At 35.3% G+C, this 25,125-nt stretch overlaps 1 protein-coding gene across 4 annotated transcripts in view; it reads right to left on the bottom strand.

The window, feature by feature from the left end:
- Positions 1-25,125, bottom strand: part of RGS7 (regulator of G protein signaling 7) — a 119,161-nt gene that overhangs the window by 30,297 nt on the left and 63,739 nt on the right. For all 4 annotated transcript variants that reach the window (XM_026044796.1, XM_026044797.1, XM_026044794.1 and 1 more), the window contains exons 5-7: positions 14,687-14,751; positions 13,250-13,326; positions 13,009-13,090 (exon numbers count right to left, since the gene is read on the bottom strand). In XM_026044796.1, coding sequence (XP_025900581.1) covers positions 13,009-13,090; positions 13,250-13,326; positions 14,687-14,751 — 224 coding nt within the window. The remainder of the gene's footprint in view (positions 1-13,008; positions 13,091-13,249; positions 13,327-14,686; positions 14,752-25,125) is intronic.

Here is a 25,125-nt window from a genome sequence, read left to right as displayed (position 1 = left end):
CAGGCTTCAATAGCCTCAACAGAACTGGTTCTGTCTAAATAGAATGATTCTCCACAGCATCTTATTTGGCCTTCAAAAGCTCCTTCTGACAATCCTGTAGCTTCCCTCCAATACACAAATCCCCTAGTTTCTTCTTATTCATATGCCTTTCTCTAAGTATGAATTTTGTGTAGAAAAATGTTCTATGGTAATTGCTGGAATCAACTAAAATAAGTATTATGCTCTCAAGTGAGTTTAGAGGAGTAGATTTCCCACTAAGAGATGGAGCTAGGAAACCTACTATCTCATGCAAAGAGATTTAACAAGGAATAGATTTCTTCAGTCGGAGTAGCTACATTTAGAATTCACTTGCCAGACAATCAAACTGGACTTATTATCACACTAACGATACTCTCTTCAAAGTATATTTCATTAAACAGACTAATGATACCAAAAAAATAAAAAATTAAATAACTATCATTTTTTAGCCACTGTGTTCTTTAAATTTATAGATAGGCTTTTATTTTAAAATAATACATTACTGCATGCTTTGACCATCTTACATTAGCAGGATAAATTGTTCTTCCTTCCTTACCAAGAATAAAAATAGGTACTGAGAAAATATCCTTGAGATTGCATCTTTTGAACTAGATTTAGAGAAGCACATTTTGTGCCTGTGAAGAGACAGGCACAGTCTTTTAACTCAGAATATCTTTCAACTCTCAAAGAAAAAGGTGGGTTGAAAAATATGCAACCCTGCATGACAGTCAACTTAAAGGCAGAAAGCAATTTCACAGCACAGGATATTGAGATACTAAGTTAAAAAGAAAACAATGCATCTACATTAGGATTATGCCAGAAGCCCGCAGTGAAAAAGGCATGATCTTTTAATAATATCTACAGCCTTTGAATGCAGCAATTCAAATAGCAGACACACTTACTTACATAAGGCACAAACTTTTTTTCTTTTTTTTTTTTTTTTTTGATTTTTTCATTTATGGTTTATTAAAAGCAAAAACTAAAGAAAAAAAAAAAAAAAAAAAAAAAAGAGGCAAAAAATCTTCTGAAGCTTCTTCTTCTGGGAGATTTCAAGTCCACCAGCATTCGATCAGTATGAATAGATTTATGGCATTGGTCAAGGCAGATGAAGGGGCACAGCTGGGGGTGACAGGACAGCAGTGGCAGGCAGGTACACAAAGGGACATTTCATGAAGCTCCAGGACAAAAGGGATGACACCTAAAGGACACAGCAGTTCCCTGAGCTTGGGGCATACATCCTCAGTTCAATCATTGGAATCACCTAATGAAATTGGGACCAAAATTCATGTTGGCCTTTTAACCAAAGAAAATCTGGTATGATGACATTGAAGGCCCCAGGAGTTGTTTCTCTGTTGATGCCACATGCTGAGTATTGTTTCTCTGCTGATGTCACATTTCATCTGTCATTACTAAGGAATAAATAGCAGGCATATTTTGAGTTAAAATGAAAATAAAAGCTTTTATTATTTGAATATTTTGATAAAATTATTCAGAATATTTGTAGAAAATCTTTGTTGGACAATATTGCATTTTAGTCACATGCCCCCTTTAACATAATAAGTATGTGTTTCAATACAATTACATCCAGCTGTGTTTTCTTTTTGTGTTGCTTTTTTAACCAGACTACCATGGATCAAATAGTGACATGCCTGTCATAGTATTCTGTTGCAAGATTCCTATTTAGTGTGTAGCATATAATTTGCATACTAATACTGTAAATAGTTTTTAAACAGATTTCCCTGGAAGATATGAAACCTTTTCTATGTGAGTAAACAGAGTGCTTACTTCTTTCGGGGCTAATATTGTGTATGAAAACAGTTCTGCCCCTCAGGGAAAGTCTACTGACCTTCCTGAAATTGTAATACCGAAATACCATAGCCATTTTTTTTTTCTTTTGAAAACTGTTTTGAAATAAGCTTGCTAAAAGGCTGGCATATACATGCATATATTAAAAAAAATAAGAAAAGTAACTTATTTTCATTAATTAGTTAACATTCTCTTATCTCAAAGTATAAATATCGTTATATTAACTTACCACAGTGAACTTGTCACTCCAGTGATGACAGGTTCTGTGCTTGGGTACATGTATGCAACTAAATAATATCAAAGTTTTTACTACATATATGAAATTAATCCCTTAACCAATTACTGAATAATCATGTAAATACAAACAGTACTACTTTCTGCTGATGTTCACTGAAAAGGTATATAGCAAGAACAGGCCGCGAAACAAAACTGAGGGATAAAATCTCCCTTGCTTTGCTTCTGCCTTGTGGCAGATTTGGAACCTGCTGTTCTTGGGACTTCAATGCTTTGATCTATCTTGAGTCAACATTTCACAGCAACGACCGCCTGGGGGTAATTTGGTAAAAACAAATGCACTTGATATTCATAATCTTTCCCTGATAGCAGTGGCAACAGTGAATTAATTAACTAAGCTCTGCACTTGTGCTAACAGTGAATTAATTTTTGACACCTGTGGTAACTGTTTGGAAGTACTTTTTGTATACAACAAATGGGAAATGTGACACTTCAGCCGTGATAGTTTTCCATCCACGTAGTGCAGAATTCCCAATATTTAAAATTTGCTCACTGTTCATCATTTCACATTCCAAGAGTCCTGTATAAACAAATTGATTATATCTTCTCAGTTTGCTATAAATATAGTGTTTTTATTGTCTGTACAAAGTCAAAAGTAACTACTACCAACACATTTTAATGTTAGAAAGTCCTTGGTACGACATACTTGCAATGCTCATAAATGTGAAACCCTCACCAAAAAGTAAATTAATTTTCATTCTGAAGGAAACTGAACTTTTTATTTCCTAAAGAATACAACTATTTAACTGTGAATCCACTCAACTGAGAATTACCAAAAGTTGTGCTGTATTTGAGACAAATAAATCCACATATATGGGAGGGAATAACCTCATGCATGGGAGCTGGTTGGTTACTAAATGGCTAGGTCATAACCCTGTAGCAAATGATCTGAGGCACAAGAATCTGAACATGTAGCAGCTGTATATCCTCACAGCAATAATGTCTAACCACAAACTGAGCTGTTTTAGTAACAGCATAGCCACTAAAGAGAGGAAGTGGTTATTTCTTTCTGTTCAGTATCATGCGGCTGCATATGGAATGATTAGGAGGTTGGAGTATGTGACATTGAAAGGCTGAAGGAAGTGAGTCCTTCTAGTTTGCAAGGAAGTAATTGTTCTCTTCCATTATCTAATGGTGGGGTACAGAGCCCAACTGGTGTCCAAGTTGCATGGTGAAAGCCCAGAGGGCAACAGCCAGAAACTGCAGTAACAGCTATACCAGTTGGATACATGGGAAATACTCTTCACAACAAAGGCACATAAATACTAGAATAAGTTGCACACACTGTGTGCAATCTCCATCCTTGGGAATTTTCAAAAGATGATTAGAGAGGCCCTGGGCAAACTGATTCAACTTCACACTGCTCTGGGAAGGAAGCAAGAGTACATGATCTTTAAGCCTAACTTCTGCTATGATTTTTGCCTATAGTCAGGTAGTAGGGACTCAAATTCAAAAAGCCGTCTACGATGTTTCAACCTATAAACACAAACCTAATGATTGCTTAAAGAAAAAACTAAATTTTATAGCTTTATTAGCCAAAAAGATATAGACAAAATTTTAAAGAATCACCTCATTTCAATATGCAAACCCAAAAATTCAGGATCTATTAAAGCAGTAAATATTTAGATAGACTGATGTGCATTTCTTGTACAAGAACTTGTTAACCATTTCAATGTCAGTTCACTCTGAAATAGATTTGTATATTTGTTTTACAAGCATGGGCTAACTTGCTAAGATTAGCTGCAAAATATTTAATTTCGTTAACTCTAGGTTGAGTGAGCTCATCGCACCTGTTCCAAGTTTAAATAATACAGGTTAAATAATGTACCCGGACACAAACATGGCAGATCCTGGGTTCCAGTTGCAAAAGGTAAAAAGAGAGTAGCACAAGTCAAACACACGAAAATGTAAAAGAGAAGGCACAGATTGAAAGCTATCTTCTACATTATCTAAAATAGTAGGCTATCAAAAATATATTAAGCTTAAAACCTGAAATTTCCTAAGTGTCAAATATTACTGTTGCCTCCTGTGCCAATCTATTTTGCTATTTCTGTCATTTTTCCATTTTCTGTCATTTTGTTAGGGAGTCTTTTAACCCTCAACAGTCAGTAATCATCTTACTTAATTCTAAGTGAATTCTAAGCAGAATACCAGTGCTCTATTTATTTGTAGGTTTTATACTCCAATTTACTTGTACATACTGTGCATAGTTAAATATCAAAATAGAGTTAAGAGGCTGAAAGATTGTAAAATAAGATATGAGGCAAAGAATGAAATGCCAGGAGTGCTCAGTTAATTAAAATTAAATAAAGAGAATTTATTAGTTGGAGGATTATGCAGCTGGACTCTGTGTGGGCAGGCTTATTTTTCTGAGATAAAGCCTAGCATCAAAGGAGATATTAAAATCTTATATTGTATTAGTTGTCAGTAATGGTTAAGACTGAGACTTTAAAGGAGAAATACACAGGCTATATTCTCCTCCAACACAATAATCTTTCATTTTCCATAGATGGAAATGACAAAAGTGTGTAGGACCAGCCAAAGCCTTTAAGGAAAGGTTGAGGTTTAGGTATAGATTATTTGGATATTTTCTACTTTACCTCATCTTACTGTAAGTTATGTACTTTGGGGTCAAAAAGTAAAATGCTTTGCTTTGAATGAGCTGCTGCTTTAAGTACTGTGCTGTGTAAAAGGACATCACAGAGAAGCATTACAAGTGTGCTGAACACAAGTGGTCAACCATTTTAACAGGATTTGGAAAGGAGTCTCCAGTTTCTCCAGTCTCAGAATCTCCTTTGACTCCTTAATTTTTTCTCTTTTCCTGGCAGTTATCTGATAGGTCCTAGAAGCTGTTCAAAGCCTAGCTCTCTCTATAGCCTTCTACATCAATCTCTGCATCAATCTACCTTAATTATGTGGTGAAAAACATTCAGTAGCAACGGTGGCCTGCACCTACATATATACATATCTGTATATCAGGTGCTGGAACAGGCATTGATACTGCTACAGCCTCTCTTGGCCTCTCTCAGGGCACTGAATAAAGCAGAGCCCATGAGCTGCACTATAGTAACATACAGCCAAAGAGAATACTATCCCTTAGGTGGGAAAAAATTGTTATATAGAACTGAAGCATTCATCATTGGTTTAATTTATAATTAAATAGGTGTAGCTAATTTGAAGAACACTTTCTTAGCCTCCTCAAAACTCTGCAGTTTAAGGATAATCTTCATATGGCTCAGAATTTCTTAAAAAAGAAAACGAAAAAATTTGAAAAAACAAACTGTTTAATTTTTGGGACTTCTTTTGACAACATCTCTAGTGATGGACTGCTTTATTTAAAGTAAAAAAAATGCCATTTTTCTCCCCTCTTATCAGAAAGCTAGGGTCACCCAAAAATTACAAATCCCATACGAGGTTAAGCACATACTCGCACCACAAGGTCCTGAAATTTAATGATTATCATCTTTGTTATCCTGTTGCAACTGATGATAACAGATCACATTTTGTTCTTCTGTGATACTAGTAGCTGCTTAAGTTTTATAAGAGTATTAAGAGCCATTGCATAATGGAGTTATTTTAATGGAATCAATAACATATATTGGATTATATATATTAGATATAATATAATGGAATTATTTATTATATAAGGAGTGATTAGCACTGAGCTTTGTTCTCTCTGCCTGCAACTCCAAGGGTATGTATTTCCTTCAAGCTTTTCTCCCTTTTTAAATAATATCTTATTCCTATCTTCTGCATGACTGCTTATAGTACAGATGCCTCTCTAGAAACACCACAGAAAGATGAATTTGGGGAGATGATAGTACATTATGGCCATGATAACTTTATATATGGATTGCAGTAAGTCTGATGACATCCATATACAGATACTATCAAGTCCTCTCATCTCCCTAGAACTCTAGACCACACCTCTCTAAAATCAGCTCATATTTTTTCTATTTTTTCCTTAGTTTTTCCTATGGACTCTCTCTTCTGTAATAAGTTAGTTCATCTGGGAAGCATGACTATACCTTCCAATTAACATCTACAAATCATAGCTTATTAGGAAGCAAATGCCAACATTATTGTCAGATATAAATGTATTTGGCAGGATTTTTCTGACTTCATTCCCATATGTCTCAAGTTTTATGCCTCGTAAATTTGGTGCATAATCAAGGAAAAAAATATTGGAACACACTTGTTTTGCTAAAACATTAGATATTTTCACCAGTTTCTTCAGACTCTTCATTGCTTATCTTAAAAGATAAGCAATAAGCAATATCTTTATGGAACAGCAGACTAGGTAAATCAGTAGTGAGTGGATTCCATGTGACACTGAAATAAGTAAATATAATTTGGAAATAGATAGCCTCAGATTTGCTTATATTCTCTAATATGGGTCTATTTTTAAAACTTGTGATGCATGTGATGATACTGCAAATATGCATGGATGTCAAGTAATATTATTGAAACAAATTATTCTTACACCACTTAATTATTAATGCTTATCTGCATCAGCTGATATAGATGTACAACCTATTGGCTTTTAATAATGAAAGTACAAGTTTTAATTTTTTCTTATCCATTTATTGAGCTTCTACTTTAGGCTCAGGATTACTCAATGTCAATCTTAGTGAACTGATTGCTACAAAGGAAGGGATCATCTTGGTAAGAATTAATAAAAGCTTTGTTAGGATTAAGTGTTCTCTGTGTTGGTTTTAGTAGAGAATTATGCAGGCAGCATAGAATGATTTTAAATGCTTAACATGTTTCTTCATTAGCTAATTTCATTTTGACTCATTAAAAAAAGGGATAAATAATATATAGTTATTTATTAGATGGAAATGAATGAGCAATAAACCTGATTGTCTCATCCACTTCAAATATACTATTGCAAAAATAATGAATTCTCAATAAACTACAGATGAAGGCATAAATATTTAAGCATAAACTAAGTTCACCGTAGACAGCATCTCCTGAAAGGGAAACTCTTTACTATTTGAGCAATTAGTAAACTTAATACATGTTTTATTGGATGACTTCTTTGAAGATCTCTTTCTACTATCAAAACTGCAATTGCAAATCCCTGTTGCTACACACTATAGACTTAAACCAAATATGGCAAGGACTGAAATCAATGAGTAGAAGGTCAACTACAATAAAAACTGAAAATAAAATACAGAGACATTTTTTAGTTAATATTAGTTAATTATGCAAAGAATTAATGCATATGAAATAGAGCTCCTTAAATCTTAGCATGAATTCTCACATTATCACTCTCTTGCTTGATAAGGACAAATCTAGTGCAAAGGTGAACTTTTACCTTAAGATAATGGGGTTTTACCACACAGTTTTTGATTTTTTTTTTTTAATTTTGACTTGTTCATTATGTCAGAGAAATGCATAGTACTGGATTCATATGACAAGGATGTTAAAATTGAAATGACATACATAAAACTAGAAGCAGCATTTAAGAATATACTGTTTTGGCAGTGAAGTGATGGACTTAATTCTTATAGAAAGATTTTATTTTCTAACTATTCTTAATTAAAAAAAAAGTTTAGATGTAATGACTGGTTTTCAGAACTAGAAATGAGGTATGATTCAAACAGTTAATTTTACTTAAGGCTCTATTAATGTGATTTCTTTGTTTCTACTATTTGCCACACGGGTTCATAAGGAAATCTGTTAAATTTCTCTGTTTTGCTGCCTCTGTGCTAAATACTCATAGTCATTACTATTTTTATCCTTCTTTTCATTCATCTGACTCCAATTTTACTGACTCCATACAGACGAATTTAGGTTTTCTCTTGAAGGATAACTTTTAACAAAGGAGAAGTTGGATCACATCTTTCTGAAGAGAATGGCAATATAAGTGACATATAGAAATGAACTGTCTGTCTCTTGACTTAAGAGAAAATGCTAGACAGAATGCTTTGGATTAAAGAAGCAAACTTCAATGACACAGAAACAAAATTCAGTGCATAATTATTCTAGAAATTTCTTATTCTTTATCTTTACTTCTTGGCCTATTTCTGACCTGAATTGGTTCACAATAAAAACTAAGAACATCATCTCATTTTTCGGTGTCCTTCTATTATCTTATCCATTTCACAAACATTTCACAGTTTCTGACTTCTTCATACCCTCCGTTTTCACTTGGGTATTTCCAATTTGTTGAATTGTTGGGGAAAAAAAGAGGACAGATTTCTTTTTCCCAAATATCATAGTGAAATACTGTGCTAAATAACGTATGCATCAACTCTTCCTTGAAGGTCTTACTTAACAGACTAACTCTAAGGTTTATAAATAACTCCCTAAAACAGATGCTAGTATGGATGAAAAATGCTAAACCATTTTTCTGAAAAGGACACGTTGCACAAGGCTTTGTTTCATTAGCATGAGTCCAATTATCTGAGATTGCCAAGAGCTGCTTTGGCTGCATTCCCTGACCGCTACAGAGGTAACTCCTTTGTAACGATGCATTATGAAACAGGTGCAAAAGAAAACTTGGAAATTGTATGCGGATATATCACTAGAGAAGCTTAATGGCATGATTCACATTCGTTTCCTGGAGATGTTTAATGACTTCAAAAATATTATGATATAGCAGACAGACGTGTTCTGTGGCTAAACAAGTAATTGGCTCAGAGGAGTCTAGGATCTGTAGCATGTGAAGTGTGAAATAAAGGATTGCTCCACCTTAGCCAAGTTAAATTCATCTGTTTGCCAAGTCTTTGAGGTTCATCTTGAAGGACAGGATGGAAAAGTCATTAAAAATAAAAGCATCTAAAAGCAAGAAAAGAAAACTGAGAACAAATAACCACAAGGATCTCCTGCCTGACCCTAAACACCTGGCAATCTTCCATACCAGCTCAGAGGCTGAGGGCAATATTCAGACCAGAGAGTATAATTTTAAAATGTGAGCAGGAGATGTTGGATTAATAGAGATAACACCCTATAAAATAAATAAACAGAAAGAAAAGCTAAGGTATGGAATGTGTGACAAAACATACATCCTTTTAGAAACAAAAAGATTGCATTTTACCAACTTGCTACCAGGAAACAATGGCATGAAACCGCAAACCTAGAAATCACACATATTTCTGGATCTTGGATCATCAGCGAATTAATTTTAAAGCCACACTTGCCCTTTACACTACAGAAATCCCTACTAGCTAGTATGTACTAGCTGTACACTCTCCCACATAAGTTGCCTTTCTCTATAAAATCACACAAATAATGTGTTTTGTTTTAGTGAGAGAGACTTTATTTGAAATGTATACAGATAACTTTCAGGAGAAAAGGATGCTTTCCCTATTATCTTCTGAATTAATTTGAATTTCAACAAGTAGCCAACAGGCCTTTACTTTGCATTTGAATTACATTAATGTGTAAATCAAGAAGAAAAGTGAATCCATTTAATAGTTTGCTGCTGTGATATATCAGTTAACCTTGCTTGCTACCTAAAACAGTTAATTTTACAGCAAGCCATAAAGATACTCTGCTGCCACTGTGTTTGATGTAGGTTTGAGAGCATTTTAGGAGATTTACTGGATTATTACCTGTTTGTGCTTTTTCGACAACTGTAAGATTAGGGGTTTTAAACTGACAAAATAATTCAGAAAAAGTTATGAGTTTTTTTATGAAGTCTTTAATCAGGACTTTAACATTTCTTTTAAAACAAGAACAGCTTCTTAATTTCTTTTGCCTGGAGGAACTGACTTTGCTGATTGAGCTTGATTTGTTACTGCTTGATTAAAGCTCTAATCCTTCTAACCAATTTTTGCTCAGTTCTGTTCCCTGTTATTCATACAAGTTATAAAATCAGAGAAATTACACTCTTTATGGGTAGATAGAAAGAGAGGGATGGCTTTTCAGATATCTTTATTCTGCCGTCATGAAAAAAAGAAACATCACTATATGCAAATACATCTCAGATCTATTTCATTTACTGGTTATGGTAGTAATGTCATAGGTTTCACTCTAAATCTGCTGCACAGGATCTTTAGACTATTTAGACAGCTCTCCCTGACATGGGTCTCCATGGCTTTACTGTGACTAGTATCTGCACTAGTATGAATAAACTATTTCAGGTATACTTCCAAATGCTTCACTCCATACTTAGCTAGAGCTGGCACTCGACCATGCCCTTTTTAGCTGCCAGCTAAGGTCTTTCAACCTAAAGTATCAACTTGAATTTACAGAAATGACAGAGATTATCCTCTATATCATACTAAAGTATATACACTGAAAAATTAAATACACAGTGAAAGTATAATAAATGGAAACTGAATAGTGAGATAGCAAAGCTGTTCTCTCAACTTCCACTCAACAGAAAATTTAAGCACAGGTGACCCTATTTGAACAAAATACTCCTCAAATTGTTTTTCCTTGGCTCACCTCCAAACACCATCTCAGTCTGAAAACTTCAGAAAAAGTTTTGTGTACTTGCCAACCATGATCAAAAATAACAGCCAGGATGACTTCTGGGCCTCTTTCTGTCTTTTGGAGAAGGGCGTAAATCTTGCAACGGCTTCTGTAACTACCTGCAACGTGGGCTTTGACTTGGCAACTATGAAATACGGGTGCATTTAAGGCAAGTGCTCTTGGGATATCAATTCCTGGCTCATTTTCTTGGATGTTGAAGTTATCAGTCACAGTGACGTTTCTAATGCCTGATTCATGGGTTTCTACGCTCCTGGTTTCCCTGTTACACATCATGCTTTTTTCATGTACCCCATCCTTATACTGTATTGCTTCACTATCCCTCTGGACTGATTCCTTGCTTCCCTCCTCTATCACTTTCATCATCTTGAAAGATCTCTTTCTGAAATCAAATACAGATTTAATACTCCATGAGCAGAGCTTCTGCACAGGCACTGGAGCCAGATGAGAAATGAAGCAACTAGGGAACAAGAAACCTTCAAAAAAGCCCTGAATAATATTTTACTCACCCATAGGAAATGGGGAAAAAAAAAAAAAAAAAAAGCTAGAATAAGGTAATTGGTTCCTCAAATTCTTTAGTGCTAAAAAACTGAATTTGGGGTAGACTTTGAATGAAAAATTGTCCCTGCCTGTGCTTGTAGTGTCTGAGTTTTTCAGAAAAGCCATAAATTAATAAACAAAGATAACCATTATCCCCATATTCTTTTCTAATTCTTAGATAGTATTTCAAATTTTTCTTTCCAGATTTGTAGAAACATTTCTGTGAGTTTTTGGTGGGCTTTCTTTTAACTTGAAAAAGCCATTAAAATTGGTTATTAGCTCTACCAGCACCTTTCTCTTTTCTTGTTCCTTTTTTTTTCTTTATTAAAAAAAAAAAAAAAAAGGTTTTGGTTCTTACTGTGGAAATCATATCTGTTTTCAAAATCAGTATTTCACTAACTAGTAAGAACATCTGTTTAGCCAAAATGTCATTGTTTCCCTCTCCTTTCTTCTATTAATATCTCAGGAGCCTAGATTGCTGACTCCAAGCCAAAGTCTTTTGCCTCTGATGTTTCTAGGTCTGTCTACAGCCAGATTAAAAACATTTGCTGGGTGAGGCACATTTACCCCCAGCTCAGCCAAAGCTTTTAATCAGATTTAATTTCTTCTTCTGCAGGTCCCTACTATTCCCTCCTTATTTTCTGCCTATACCTTAACTCAAAACTTCAATTCATCTCTCAGAAATCTGGAAGTAGCATCTCATTACCTGGTTCAAAATCTTCAGATCCATTTGAGCAGCTAGGATAAAAGCTCTCTGAGCCTTCAAATTTCACAAATTCCTAGAAACATTCTGTATCTATTCTATTTATAGTTCCCACAAATGATTCTTTTATGTCCTCTTTCCTTATTTTATGCCAGTCACAAGACCCTAATTTCCTAGTCTTCTTGTACCTAATGCCTGCTATTTGAACTTTTCACTTTAAATAATTTTCTCTACCCGGCATTCTAAATCCTATCAAAAACCCATTTATTTCTACCATTCTTCCAATTCCATAATTACAAGTGCAGCTTGACCTGCCCAAGTTTATTATTTATTCTTTGAGACCTTTTCACTATATTTGCCTTTTCTACAGATAATATCTAACTTTACTTCCTAGAAACAATTACTAGAAATGAATGTTGACATAATTTCAGTCTTTTAAGAACCAGCAATAAAAAATGAGTACATATTAATGACATATTTTTTTTCAGTGTCCTTACGTGTCAGTAGAAGTTATGCTCATATTCTATTTCACTGGTACTCATGCCACCCTCAGTATTCAGAAAATGAATAACTATAAATGAAGAAAATAGATAGCTATAGCTGTAGAGGTACATAAATCTGTAATAAGGCAAGACATTGCCATTATTCAGCTGTCACAATTTAACTGAAAGTCTTGTGACATTTGGCATTGTTTCTCAAAGTCTTTGGTCTGAGTTTATTATGTAAGACCCTTTATTTCTTCTTTTTAATTTTATTTCAGATGAACTTAAACAGGGAACCCTGACAATTCTTGTTTAGCCAGTGTGAGACTCCCTAGAGCTCAAACTCACCAACATTGAACCTTTATGTTCATTAAAAAAAGCTTGAAAATATGACTGATGTGAAATTTAATAGCTCAGCAAGCAAAAAAAAATCTTAAAAAAAAATCAGATTTATTTAAATATATTTTTAACTAGGCTGATAATTTTCGTTGTGCATCTCATCTACTGGGAAGCATGTGTTCTGGTAATGGTAGATATACCTGCAACCTTCAACAGCAGAATGATTTAAACTACAGATCCTACCGAAAAAAGAAGGTGGGTGTCAATGCCAACATCAAAGTAGGGGCTAATCACCCATTTTCACTTCTTCCCAGATTATCATAGCCTTCCATGGATGCTGCCATTCATGCTCACACAAGGAACATTCTCACATGTACTCACCACTGGCCTGTGGACATCCCAGAAGGCTCGCTCCTGGCTATCAAGAATCTTCCTCTCTATCTTGTCTCTTTTCTTGTCCACTCTGTCAGTGTTGTAATATATTTAAAAGAAACATTGTTAATAACTAATTTTCAACACAGGAGATGACAAGTCCAATCGACCTTCCCTCCTTTTCTCCCTCTGAGATCCAAGCAAAACCAAAATGCGTCATTTGTCATTGCCTTCTCTTCAAGGAACTTACTTGGCTTGTGCTTCGGCTTGCATAAATATAAACTCCCATTTTCGGGCAAATGCTCGCTGTAGCCTGGCCAAACTCTCCTGAAAATACATCACAATTTTAGTTGGTTAGGTTGTAACTTATTCAGGTTTTTTTTGCTTATATTTCTTTTCTCAAAGGAAACAAGAAAAAGAAAGCAGAGCAAGTCATCATACCTATGCTAGTGTAAATGTACCTTTACTTATATAATACGTCTGTGTGACGCCATACAGATTAGAGTTCCGAGTATATCTTTTTCGAATGTCCTGCACATTTTAGTTCTGAAACCAACATATGGTGGTACTGGGTTGATTGAGCAATTTGTAAGAATTCCAAGAAATGCTCTTTACAAAAATACTTAATACTGAAAGAAATTGGAAGTGCATTCCATATTGGATGATCCAAACTGGATGACTGGATGATGATTTAACATGGAGAAAGCTGAGGTCCCTACCTTCCCCCATTTGCCCTTTAAACTACTTCTACCAAGATCAAGTGAAAAATTGTCTGTAAACTTCCTAACAGATTATTTTAACTGCATTTCTATGTATTTTTCTACAACATACTTACTGAAAGTAAAGACCCTAAATAGTACAGAAGATGCAGAGATCTTGTCAGTATCAGAGCCTTTTATAAAGCTCTTGGGGACTGGATATGAGGTGAATTTTCTAAGGCATGTTCATAAAAAATTATACATACCCCATGGTGTAGTACACTGAAAAGCAAGCTTGTGCCAGAAGAAGCAATAAAGTGTGTCAGCATGGTGCTGTGGCTGGAATATTTGGCATGTTGAGAGGCTTGGCTTACTAGTCTGCTATCATGTCATAGTAACACAGCTGGACAGCTTTCAGAGCACAGCTAGGATAGCTCATGAATTTAGTGTTGACATTTTCATGAAAAATTCAGAAGCTTTTGAGGGACAGGGATGGAATTCAAGGCATCTGACCCTCCTTAGTGAGTGTCATCCTCATACTCTAAGCAAACTCCCAATTTCTTCTTGTTCATCCTTTTGAGAATGAGATTTATACTTCTACAGCTACTAAGTCTTTTTGAAAATGTTGTTAGAGCTCCTTCATTCAAACCCTAGACAAAATTCATTCAAACCCTACATAGAATAGAGATACAGTCACTTTCAAATATTTGAGGCATGTCTGAGATTTGTGAACAGTTGTTTCTGGACTTGGCATAACGATCTAAGCAGAATAAAATTAGAGAAGGACCAGAATCTTAGCTCTCACCCTGCCAACCTGCATTATGGTCTCTCAAATGGTATTTATAACTCCTGAGAAATAGTCAGGCCCACATACTAACAAACCTGGATAATAAATCTTCATGCATTATGCCACAGTCTTCATCCTTAATATTACTTTACATGCTAAGTAGGCCTGGCAAAAACAAATTTACTTTTCCCTGGGTACTTACAGCTTCATAGTCCGCTAGCTCTAGCCTTGCTTTGTTTTGCATTGTCCTTTTGCAGAGGTAAACCGCTGGAACAGAATAAAATAATATACAATTTGCTACAGTCACATAAACACAGGAGACCAGAAATCAGGAGGCTTCATCTACATTTTAGTGCTCTTTTTTTTTTTTTTTAATTTCCTCTTCTGCTCTAAAGAGCTTTAAAGATGTGATCAATGCTCTAAGTACTGTAGCTAAAATGATGGGTCAGACACTGTGATTCATTAAATAATTATAATCCTGTTTTATATAACAGACATAACATGCAAAATGCATGAGACACTTAGAGTGAGGTTGCTTCATGGCCAAGGAACTAGTTAAAGAGAAAGCAGCAAAGAATATTTTTAAGCTCAGTGTATTATCCATAATGTCCAACAGTTTTATATTAGGCAAATAGATTTTTTGAGAATGTGCACATACGTATACTTTCATTTCTCCCTTTCATAGAAATCATTACACTTCAGTCTGAGGGAATGATTGCTAAAAATTAATTCCAAAGAAAATTCAAGTCTCTTAAAGCATAGTCTGCTATAATCATCATTTAAAATAGAATAAATATGAGACTGAAAAATAAAAAAGGAATATCATATACAGTGATGCAATAAGAATATAATCTTTTATTAATTTTCAAAATCCAAAATGTTTCAGCAGAACTATGCTGGCTTCAGTTGTTTCTGACTACACACATTAACTAACAAAATGTAATGCAGCCAACCAAATACAGAAATGATGAAAGAATGAAAATGGAACTTAACATAAGCAGCACAGTGGTTTGCATTACATTAAAACATCCTGATTTATTTATGCACTCCAGTCCTCTTGAAGGAAATACATTTTCAATAGGCCTTATTTAGCAACAAATACTTCACACCAAGTCTGAATTGCACAGCTTTCACCACCAGTAAGATGAGTAGGGAAACAAAATTCCACCAACTAAAGTCTGGGAGCAATATTTTACTCCATTTCATTAGAAATCCTTCTCATGTATGAGATGTATGTATGAGATGGAAGAATCTTTTGATCTGGACAGCTAAAAAAAGCTTAGCTTATCTGTGGTCCTTTTAATTAGCCAAAAGAGCCCGCATTCATTAGAGTGTCCCTAGCAATTGACCATGTTTCCTGTCCCCTGACTATCAACTTGTCTACCACAGACAGAATGTGTATGAATTTCATATAAATATCGAACTTGTAAACACTTGGAAGAATGAAGTACTTGTCTCAAACTGAGCTTTGCTTTTTAAAGCAGTCAAAACAATTACATTTTACATCTCCATAGAAATATACTTATTTCAGATGAATCACCTGCAAATGCATGGAAACCCAGTTCAATGGATTTATATTACTTCAATGGAACTGATGACAAGCACTTCTAATATCTGCCTCTGTGGGTCCAGATGATACTTGATGGAAAATGAAGTTATATCTGATGCAGTTCTTGTCTTCTTTTGTTTTTCCCTTCATTTCGTTTGTGTTATTTTTATACACTTTTTCACTTTCCTTTCCCTTAAGAAGCCATAGCCTCTATTCTACTCTTATAAGCCCTTTGTTTCCAAAGTCTCTTTATGTCTGCAAAGTTTACAAATACCAATAAAAATCCACACCTCACACAAGTTGAGTAAGCAGATTTATTTAATGGCCTCAGTTCCAAAGTATTATAAAATCAGCGTACAGTTGCTCTCCAGCACCGGAATGCATGCTGAAATCTCACAACAAGATGAGGGAATGAATTCTGTACCCTTTGTGCCTAGGCTGCACCCACAGTGGTAGCAGGATACTGAGGAAAGAGATAGCCTTTGTCATTTAGCTCCTATTGCAACAAAACATTTTCTCTCTTTTCTTTCAAAATTACTTGAATTCCTTTCAAAATTTGACTAAACAAGAAGAAAACCAAAACCCTTGAAAAGTATTAGCACTAAAATATATGGTTACTAGAAATTATAGTTCTAAGAATTACGGGAATTAACTCATTGCTCTCATTTGCATAACCTCTTGGAAAACATTCCAACATTTCAAGGTCCCTGTAGAGGCTTTTCTAGCTCAAAGTCTTTTTCTAGATCATGTTTCATACACTGCAGAGTCATATGCCTAGAACATTACTTTTATTTGGACGCAGTCTGAAACATAACTATTTTCCACCCAAATCTAGGGTACTCCTTTTGGATTGCCAAGCATGCCCATCAGACCCAACAGCCTTGGCACTCACTGTTTCCCTCAGCCTATCTCTGGAAAATATTTAGCAGCACAGGCTCAAATTTCTAATTTCTCAGTTTCTCAAGCTCAGTGGTCCACTGAAAATAAAAAAAAAAAAAAAAAGGTTGAAAACCTTGAAGAACTGATTTTAAGTAGGGAACATCTTGATATACCAAGATTTGCAATGAAATGTGTGGTAATTTTGATTGATGGCCTAGGGACACAAGGGAACAAGATTTGCCAGGAAAGACAAAACACCCACCAGGTCATCAGGAATAGGAGAGATGAATTAGCTTACCACATTATTAACCTAATATTGTTTCTGAGAAAACCTGGCTTCACTGTATGATTGTGCAGCAATAACTTCCCTGCAGGGTTCTTTTAAGGATGCATTTTGCTCCAGCTATATAGCAAATGGTCCATCATAAGCAAGTATTTTTTTTTCCAGTACACATATTTCTTAGCCAAGATTTGAAAAACCATGCCCATCCCTCAGACCTTATTCTCTCAAGTATCCAGATCTTCTCTCTTTTACATTAGGCTTGTATTCTTTTTCTTAAAAAAAAAGCAGAGTACGCCCAAGAAAGATTTAGTTATTTAGGGAAAAAAAAATCTATTAATGCACAAAAGTAGTAGTCTTGAAGGACATTCCTACTCTGGCTCAACCTACTGCCATTGCTGTGTGCTAACAATGAGACCCTTATTATAAAACAAGTACATATTTAAGGATCTTTTTAAAAGCTAATGTCATATGAGAAGCTGGCAGCAGCTCAGGAATTTGAGTTGACCAGTTCACAGTCTCTTAATCATAGGTTTTTGTCTTGTTTGTAACAAAATTCACTAATACATTGGAATACAAAAAAAAAAAAACTAGGAAAATCACTCTCTTTTCAGACAGTCTTGAATATACATAGTCATTAGAAAGCACAGAAAAATGAAGTTTGGGATTTTTTCTTGCATTAAGAACACTGAGATCTGAAATAGGTTTTTGTGAATTGCCAGTGGATTTAGAGATATTGATATGGAAGTAAAATCTACAGGAAGGTTTTCAAATTAATAGCTATTCTATTTTCACATACACTTTTCTGTCTAGAAAGCATTATGACCCAGTTTCCAGCACTGCTTTCCATCTCTTCTCCAGAAGCACTATCTATATTTTTAGAATGGAAATTAAAATAATGGAGAAGATAGACCAGCTCAGTACTGGTCATTTAATCTACTGTTAATGAGACATGTTTGGATCTGCATTTTCTATTGAATTATCAGACTACATTATCAAATGGTCCTCAGTAATTGTGTTGTATTGGCAGTTTGACAGAACCTGGAAATTCCGCAGTTTGCTCTAGTGCATGAAGGAAGCAAGTTGCCAACATACTCTATTTCTGGTTTTATGTATCTTCCTGCTCCATATTAGAAATCATGGTATTCCAATGGAAATACCAAGGTATTTTCAATGGAAAGCAAGGATACTGACAGAGTGAGGGAAGTATAATGGCAGTATAATGAAGAAGGAGGAAAAGTTCCTGAGGTTTTGAAGCATTTTTGAAGGATGGTGTTTTGTATTTTGGTGCAAGTCTAGATTTCATTTTATTTTAAAAAAGTTTGGGCAGAATGCACTACAAAATGTGCAACAGATGCAAGAGCTAAAGGAGAAAGAGAGAGGAGACTCTATTCAGATCTTGGGGAGACCATGGGTAGTAGGACTGATAATTTGCTAGTTCAGGTTATTCTGGAATATGCTGCAATGTTTGTTGCTTCTACAGTTAAATGTGAGTATTTCAGAATATTTCAGAATATTTCAGAATATTTAAGGTTGGAAGGGACCTCTACAGATCATCTAGTCCAACCTTCCTGCTCAAGCAGGCACACCTACAGCATGTGGCACAGGGTGGCATCCAGGCGGGTTTTGAAGACCTCCAGAGTAGGAGACTCCACAACCTCCCTGGGCAGCCTGTTCCACTGCTTTGTTACCCTCACAGTAAAGAAGTTGCTCCTCACCTGGAGACGGAACTTCTTGTGCTTCAGTTTGTGGCCATTACCCCTCGTCCTATCGCTGGCCACCAGTGAGAACAGCCTGTCCCCTTCCTCCCTGCATTCTCCCTTCCTGAACTTATACATATTAATCATATCCCCTCTGAGCCGTCTCTTCTCCAGAGAAAACAGGCCCAGCTCGCTCAGCCTCTCTTCATACGAGAGATGCTCCATTCCCTAAAGTAGTTAAAGAGTAAGTTAAACCCAAATCCTATTCACTGTGTATTTTATTATTGACTACTGGAATGTTATACTTAGAAAACTGTGTGATACACAATGTCTGTGGCTAAACTGAAAAATTAATCAAATCATTACTATTGTATAAATTCTTCTCCCCAAATACTTGACAGGAGAAAGCCTTCAAAATTGTGCAAAAGGCAGCTGGGGTATCTAGTCATATCAGTAGAAACAGTTAAAGCAGCATCATTTCTATATATGGTATATATGTTTATGTAAGGACCAAGAAGGTATGGCAGTATCTCAATGAATCCTGAAGCAGATATTGTTTCTGTGCCTACCTACGCTGAAGGCATGCTGGTGTCCAGCTTCATACCTTATTGAGGTTGACTTATTTCATGGCTTGACCTTGGACCTGCCTGATCACTTGACACTTTTTTGGTAAGGGCATTACCTCTACCTGCACTGTTGCCACTCTTGGCTCTTGCTTACCGTCTTTGGTAGAGCAGCCTGATATTGCATCTCCCTGAGAAACCTGATGAAAAATGCTTAACATATGGATTAATGATATGCAGTGATTACATCTGATTAATAACCTTAAATTGCTAAATATGGACTGACACATAAGAGTCTTATTTTTAGAGTCAGTGTATTCTGATGGATTTTGTAATCAACATAACTGCCTGCACTAAAGCAAGTTATGTATTAGATGCTAAAGTTTCTGCTTTAGCATTGACTATCATGAGAAAACAGATTTAACAGTAATTTAAAGGCAATATTTATATATAATATATTTCATTTAAAAAGATGGCAAGCAATACATAGAAAGCACTTTAGGACAAGGAACCAGTGCTAAAATACACTTTGGTAGCTATAGAGTAAACATAGACTACTTGTTTTTGAAATTTCTGTTCAATTGTGAAAAAAATCTGGGCAGTTTGAGAGTTTAAAGGGAGATTGTCAAGCGTTTTACTGAGATTGTACAAAGAATTTTTGGGGGCATGTCTCCATGCCCAATTTCGACTTTTCTGCTGCATCTATTACATCCATTTTCAGTTACTTTTTTTTTAATTTCCTTCTCCTGACTGTTCAGTTGTACTTCAAAGATCATATGAAATATCTATAGATTATTTTTTTAAAGATCATATTGATGATTACAAGTTTCCTTCTAGGATCAAAAACTGGAGTGATTACACATTTATTAAATATTCTTACTGAAAAGCTTCCTTCCAATGTTTAAAGCTGAGAATATAAGTTCATTGCTAAAAGAGGACTAAATGCTCTCACTATAGCAGAGAAAAAAATTCAATTAACTTTAGGCCTCTGAAGATCACAGATGACACCACCTACACATCCACCACCATTTACACAAACTTATACTCTTTATATAATTGTTGCAGTACTAATAGTGTTGCACTTCAATTTAGCCCCACATTGTTGGTACAATTTTCATGGAACATTCATTATCCTCTGAACCTAGGTTAGATTTATACCATTTGTGAGTCAAAATTCCAGTTTTAGAGACAGTTTGCAGATACACATGTGTAGTCAGATAAAGAATCAGAATTAAAGTACAATTGACACAGAAAGTGACTATAGACTAGAAAAACTGAAATCCATATCATATTTAAACATCAGGACACTCTGGCTTATTTACACCATCTTTAAGTCACCTCTGCTTTACCCAGTGTGATTTGCTTTTTGGGCTAGTAATTGAAGTTCATTTATTCTTAACCAATACAATCAAGATGATAATACATATGTGGGAAATGGCTCATCATTCAGCCTTATCTATAAAAGAATTATACTCTTTAGTAAGTGCAAATAACACTAGGTACAAAGAAGACTAAATTGCTAAAACATTTAAGGAACAAAATCAGATTATAAATCTAGAAGGGTAGAGAGCTTATATAAACCAAGGACAAGAAAGAATCTGATTTAAAACTACCAAAATCAAAAAATTTAAAAAGGCAGATCCTTAACACACAAAAATCCCCACATCATTGTGTTTGAAAAAGCTTTGGAGGGAGACAGAAGGTTGTACGGAAAACAGGCCACCCATGCCATCTAAAATATTGGATCAAAAATTTGAATGACCTATTGTCAGGTCTAATTAAAAATAACTCCATTGAGTTACTGCATGCTTCTTCATATTCATCATGCTTCCAATTTTGCTTTCAAGAATTTAACTCTTTGTCTGAAAAAACAAACAAACAATCAAACAAAAGCCTGTCAGGTTCTCATATCTGACGGGCACTCATACAAATTTGCTACAAAGCTTCTAGGAAAAGGAGTGCAATAAATCCAAATCCAATCCACAAGCTTTAGATACAAAACTCTTCAGGCATGTACAATCCAAGGCAAGCCTGGGGATCTCAAGGGATGGAGAGTGTCTTCTCCTTAACTACAAAAATCAGCAGATAGGATGGCCTCAGAAGCTGGACAATATTTGAAAAAGGTGACAATTACTCAGTGTCCACTTTGCAAAGGGCTGACACAGGCAAGGCAGTGCACGACTTCCCCAAAAAAGCATTTGCTATCACTGCTCCTTTCACAGTCTGAAAGCTCTAATTTCCATATTAATAATGAAACAGGCAAACCCATTTAGTTTACTCAACATGGTGACTTGAAAGCAATTCTGAAAATTAGGAGTTATGTTTATATATCTCAGAATTTATTTTCATAGTAATTTCTGACTATTTATAGGACCTAAGCATAGATTATCAATGCTTTTGAAGCAATGCTTTTAAAGTAATGCTACAGAAAACATCTATTTGGGTCACTTACCTTTTCATATCTACTTATATGGTCATATTGGAAAAATACATTTTACATTTACCCCATACTATGTGAATGATTACCCATTCACATAAAGAAAATTTCCTCTGGTAAAAAGCTGTGAAGTGGTGAGAAAAGTGGCCTTTTCTACTACAGATGAAATTGTTTCTCCTGCCATTACACTTTAGTAATCTACTTGCCAAGACACATTACATCCTGGAAGAAGGCAAAGTTAGACAGGACTGATGAGAGAGCATTTTCTGGAAATGCTCTTTGTTCATGGAGATCCCAACTGTTGTGGCTTGTCAAGGTCATCATTAGCAAGCACCAGAACAAAATTCAGGAGATGCTCATTTTCACTACTTATATGACAAGGATAGCTCTGAGCGAATGAATTATATAGCTCCGCAGAACAATATAATGGGATACGAATCCAAAGGTCACTTATTCTATCTCTCTGCTAATGCAAACTTCTTTCTGAAAACATATTTGGTTGGGTTCTGCCCAAATTAAATATTAGGTATAAAAAGCAGTAGAAACAGCGATGTTTTCTCGAGAGACATTTCTCCTAGGTAGCCTGTGCTCCTAACTTAATTCTTCCACAAACATTCTGTATATGCAATTTCTCTTATTGCGAAAGTTGCCAAAGAAAAACCAAAGTCATTTAGTTCAGGATCTACAAGCCAGTCTTGTGAACAAATTAATAAAAGATTTGAGTCTAGTGGAAAGAGTCTGTTCTTTCCTACACCTGGAAATCTATCCAATATTGAGAAACTATGATTCAGGTCCTTAAAAGAGGTATGTTTCTTAAGGGTCTAAGAAGTTCGCTTGCAGGAGTCATCACCGAAATACTCTGGCTGACAAAAGCTGTTAAAAAAAAGGTGAATTGGATCAAGATTAACTACTCTTAAAACTTCAGAGCTATCCACAAACTTTTTACACCATATTGGCAAATGTCTCTTCATTCTCATGGCATAGATTTTAACACATACGTTTTGTATTCATATCTGATAATTTCTACTGAAGAAAACACTCTGATAGCAGTTTTGCCCGAAGTCACTGATTCATATTTATGGATTGATTTCCAGAGATGCTGAGCACATGCAATTTTCCAGCAGAGTTCAGGCAGGCAATCGGGCTTAATCATTCTCAAATCCACATTGCTAACCACTAAGCAGTTGCCCAGAGACTCCTGCATGAACGTTTGGGCAAAGAAAGCCTGTAATCCCTACACTGCACTGTCCTTCCTGCCAACTTCCCAGTCAAGAGTGATGCAAGATGAATAAAACAATTCTTGACATAACAATTTTTAACACAGGGATCTGAAGCAAGGCATGCAAAATAAGTAGTCAAAAAACTCTACACTTAAAATTGTAGGCAAATTTTCATTATGTGAAAAATCATGATGGGGGTTGCAATTACTCTTAAGGCACTATGTCCATGGGTTTTGGTAGAGGTGCAGCAAGGAGCCAGGTGCGATGGCTCATGGTCAGAATGCAGAAAGCATCATTCGAAATGAAGCTGAATTACCAAGAAATTAATGTTATGGTTTAGAAAGGACAGACTTTTGCTCTCACAAAAAAAGGTTTTGAGAGCAAATTATGCAAAAACAACTTATATAGAGAAAAGGTGCTGGGGATAATTTCTTCTTTTTTTTTTTTAAACTAGCCTGCATAACAGAGTCATGAATATTTACAGAATTGCCACAGAAGTTTACTGGCAGTACTCATCCAGACGGAGTCTATACTTTTAAAAGAAGAAATTAATTAAGGCTTACTTCCTGTAAGGGCTTGAATTTCCTAGAATGATTTTTTTTCAGCACATGACTTTAGCTGTAAGATACTGAAGGTTACATTCACAACTTGTTCTTTTTTATAACACCAGAATTTAAGTTTTTTTTTTTAATATATAGAAATATAGTCTCATTTAGTGGCATTTACAGAACCCACAGACACATGCTCTCAACCTTGTGTTGCAAAAGCAGTTATTTAATGTGTTCTTTGTAGCCTACCAAAATTCTGCAAAGACTTCAAGCATATTTTAAGCATCTTGTGATTTCAGTGGCAGTTCACCATTACTGACAAACTTGCCCCCATAAAGCACACAGTGAAACAAGTTTACTACCTAAAATCTCATCATATTTTCTCAATTAACTTATCAATTTTGCAATCATCTCCCAGTTAATACTAAAATCTGGCTGAACTGTCACATATTGTGCCTTCTACATTTCAACAAAAATGTAATCACATACAATATGACTTTCAGAAAAAAATAACACTTCACAGAGTGGAGTGCCAGAAAGCATCAAATTCATAATTAGCTGCAACCTACACTGAAAAAGATCCACTTCTAGTTTGCTGATATGTTATATATTATAACTAGACTTCTAAGTACTGTCGGGGCGGGTACTAAGTACTCCCCACCTTTCTTCTTCAGGCAACTGTGTGTAGAGTGTCCTCTCCAGGTAGTTGCAATGCTCTGTTTTTAACTCATTCAGGAGAAATGAAAAAAAAAAAAGTGCAAGATGAAAAGAAGCTGAAAAGCAGCATCCTGTTGTAAATATATTGATGCATTTGAGTGCTGTCTTCTACCTCTTGGTTCAAATATCTTTCGTGCTATAAGTGCCACTGTCATTTTAAAAATCTTACTCTGTCTCTCTTTTGAAAGGAGAGACAGAATATAAGAAAATATAAGAAAACATCCATATGCCATGGGCATGGCTGAACACCATCAAAACATCATCAAAGAAACAGCAGAGAAAAAAGAGCAGAGCTAGAAGTTGTCAATTTTCCTTCTTATTTCCATCCACCTTGAAATCTTACATATAACTTGCATTCTCACAGCCGCTTTTCTCTGCTTAAGCTTAGACTTGAGCTTTTCAATAAAAACCAATTATTATAAAGTAATATATATAAATAAATATATACATGAATAAATATATAAAATTATAAAATAATTTGTATTTTATTTTAAATGGAATTTTACCCTAACTTTTCATCTTCCTTATTTACGAAGTTCAAACAGGAGAATTTCCTCAAATTTCCTCAAATTTCCAACAACTATAAGTCACTACAACAGAACCCAACAAGTCCCATGAGTCTCTATGCATAGAGAAAATCATAGAATCATAGAATCATAGAATCATAGAATGCCGAAGGTTGGAAGGGACCTCAGAGGTCATCGAGTCCAACCCCCCTGCTCACGCAGGGTCACCTAGAGCACGTGGC

This window comes from Nothoprocta perdicaria, unplaced genomic scaffold (genome assembly GCF_003342845.1).
Source record: "Nothoprocta perdicaria isolate Ctin4 unplaced genomic scaffold, notPer1 scaffold_383, whole genome shotgun sequence".
NCBI classification, from domain to species: domain Eukaryota; kingdom Metazoa; phylum Chordata; class Aves; order Tinamiformes; family Tinamidae; genus Nothoprocta; species Nothoprocta perdicaria.
This window is presented reverse-complemented; position numbering and strand designations above follow the sequence as displayed.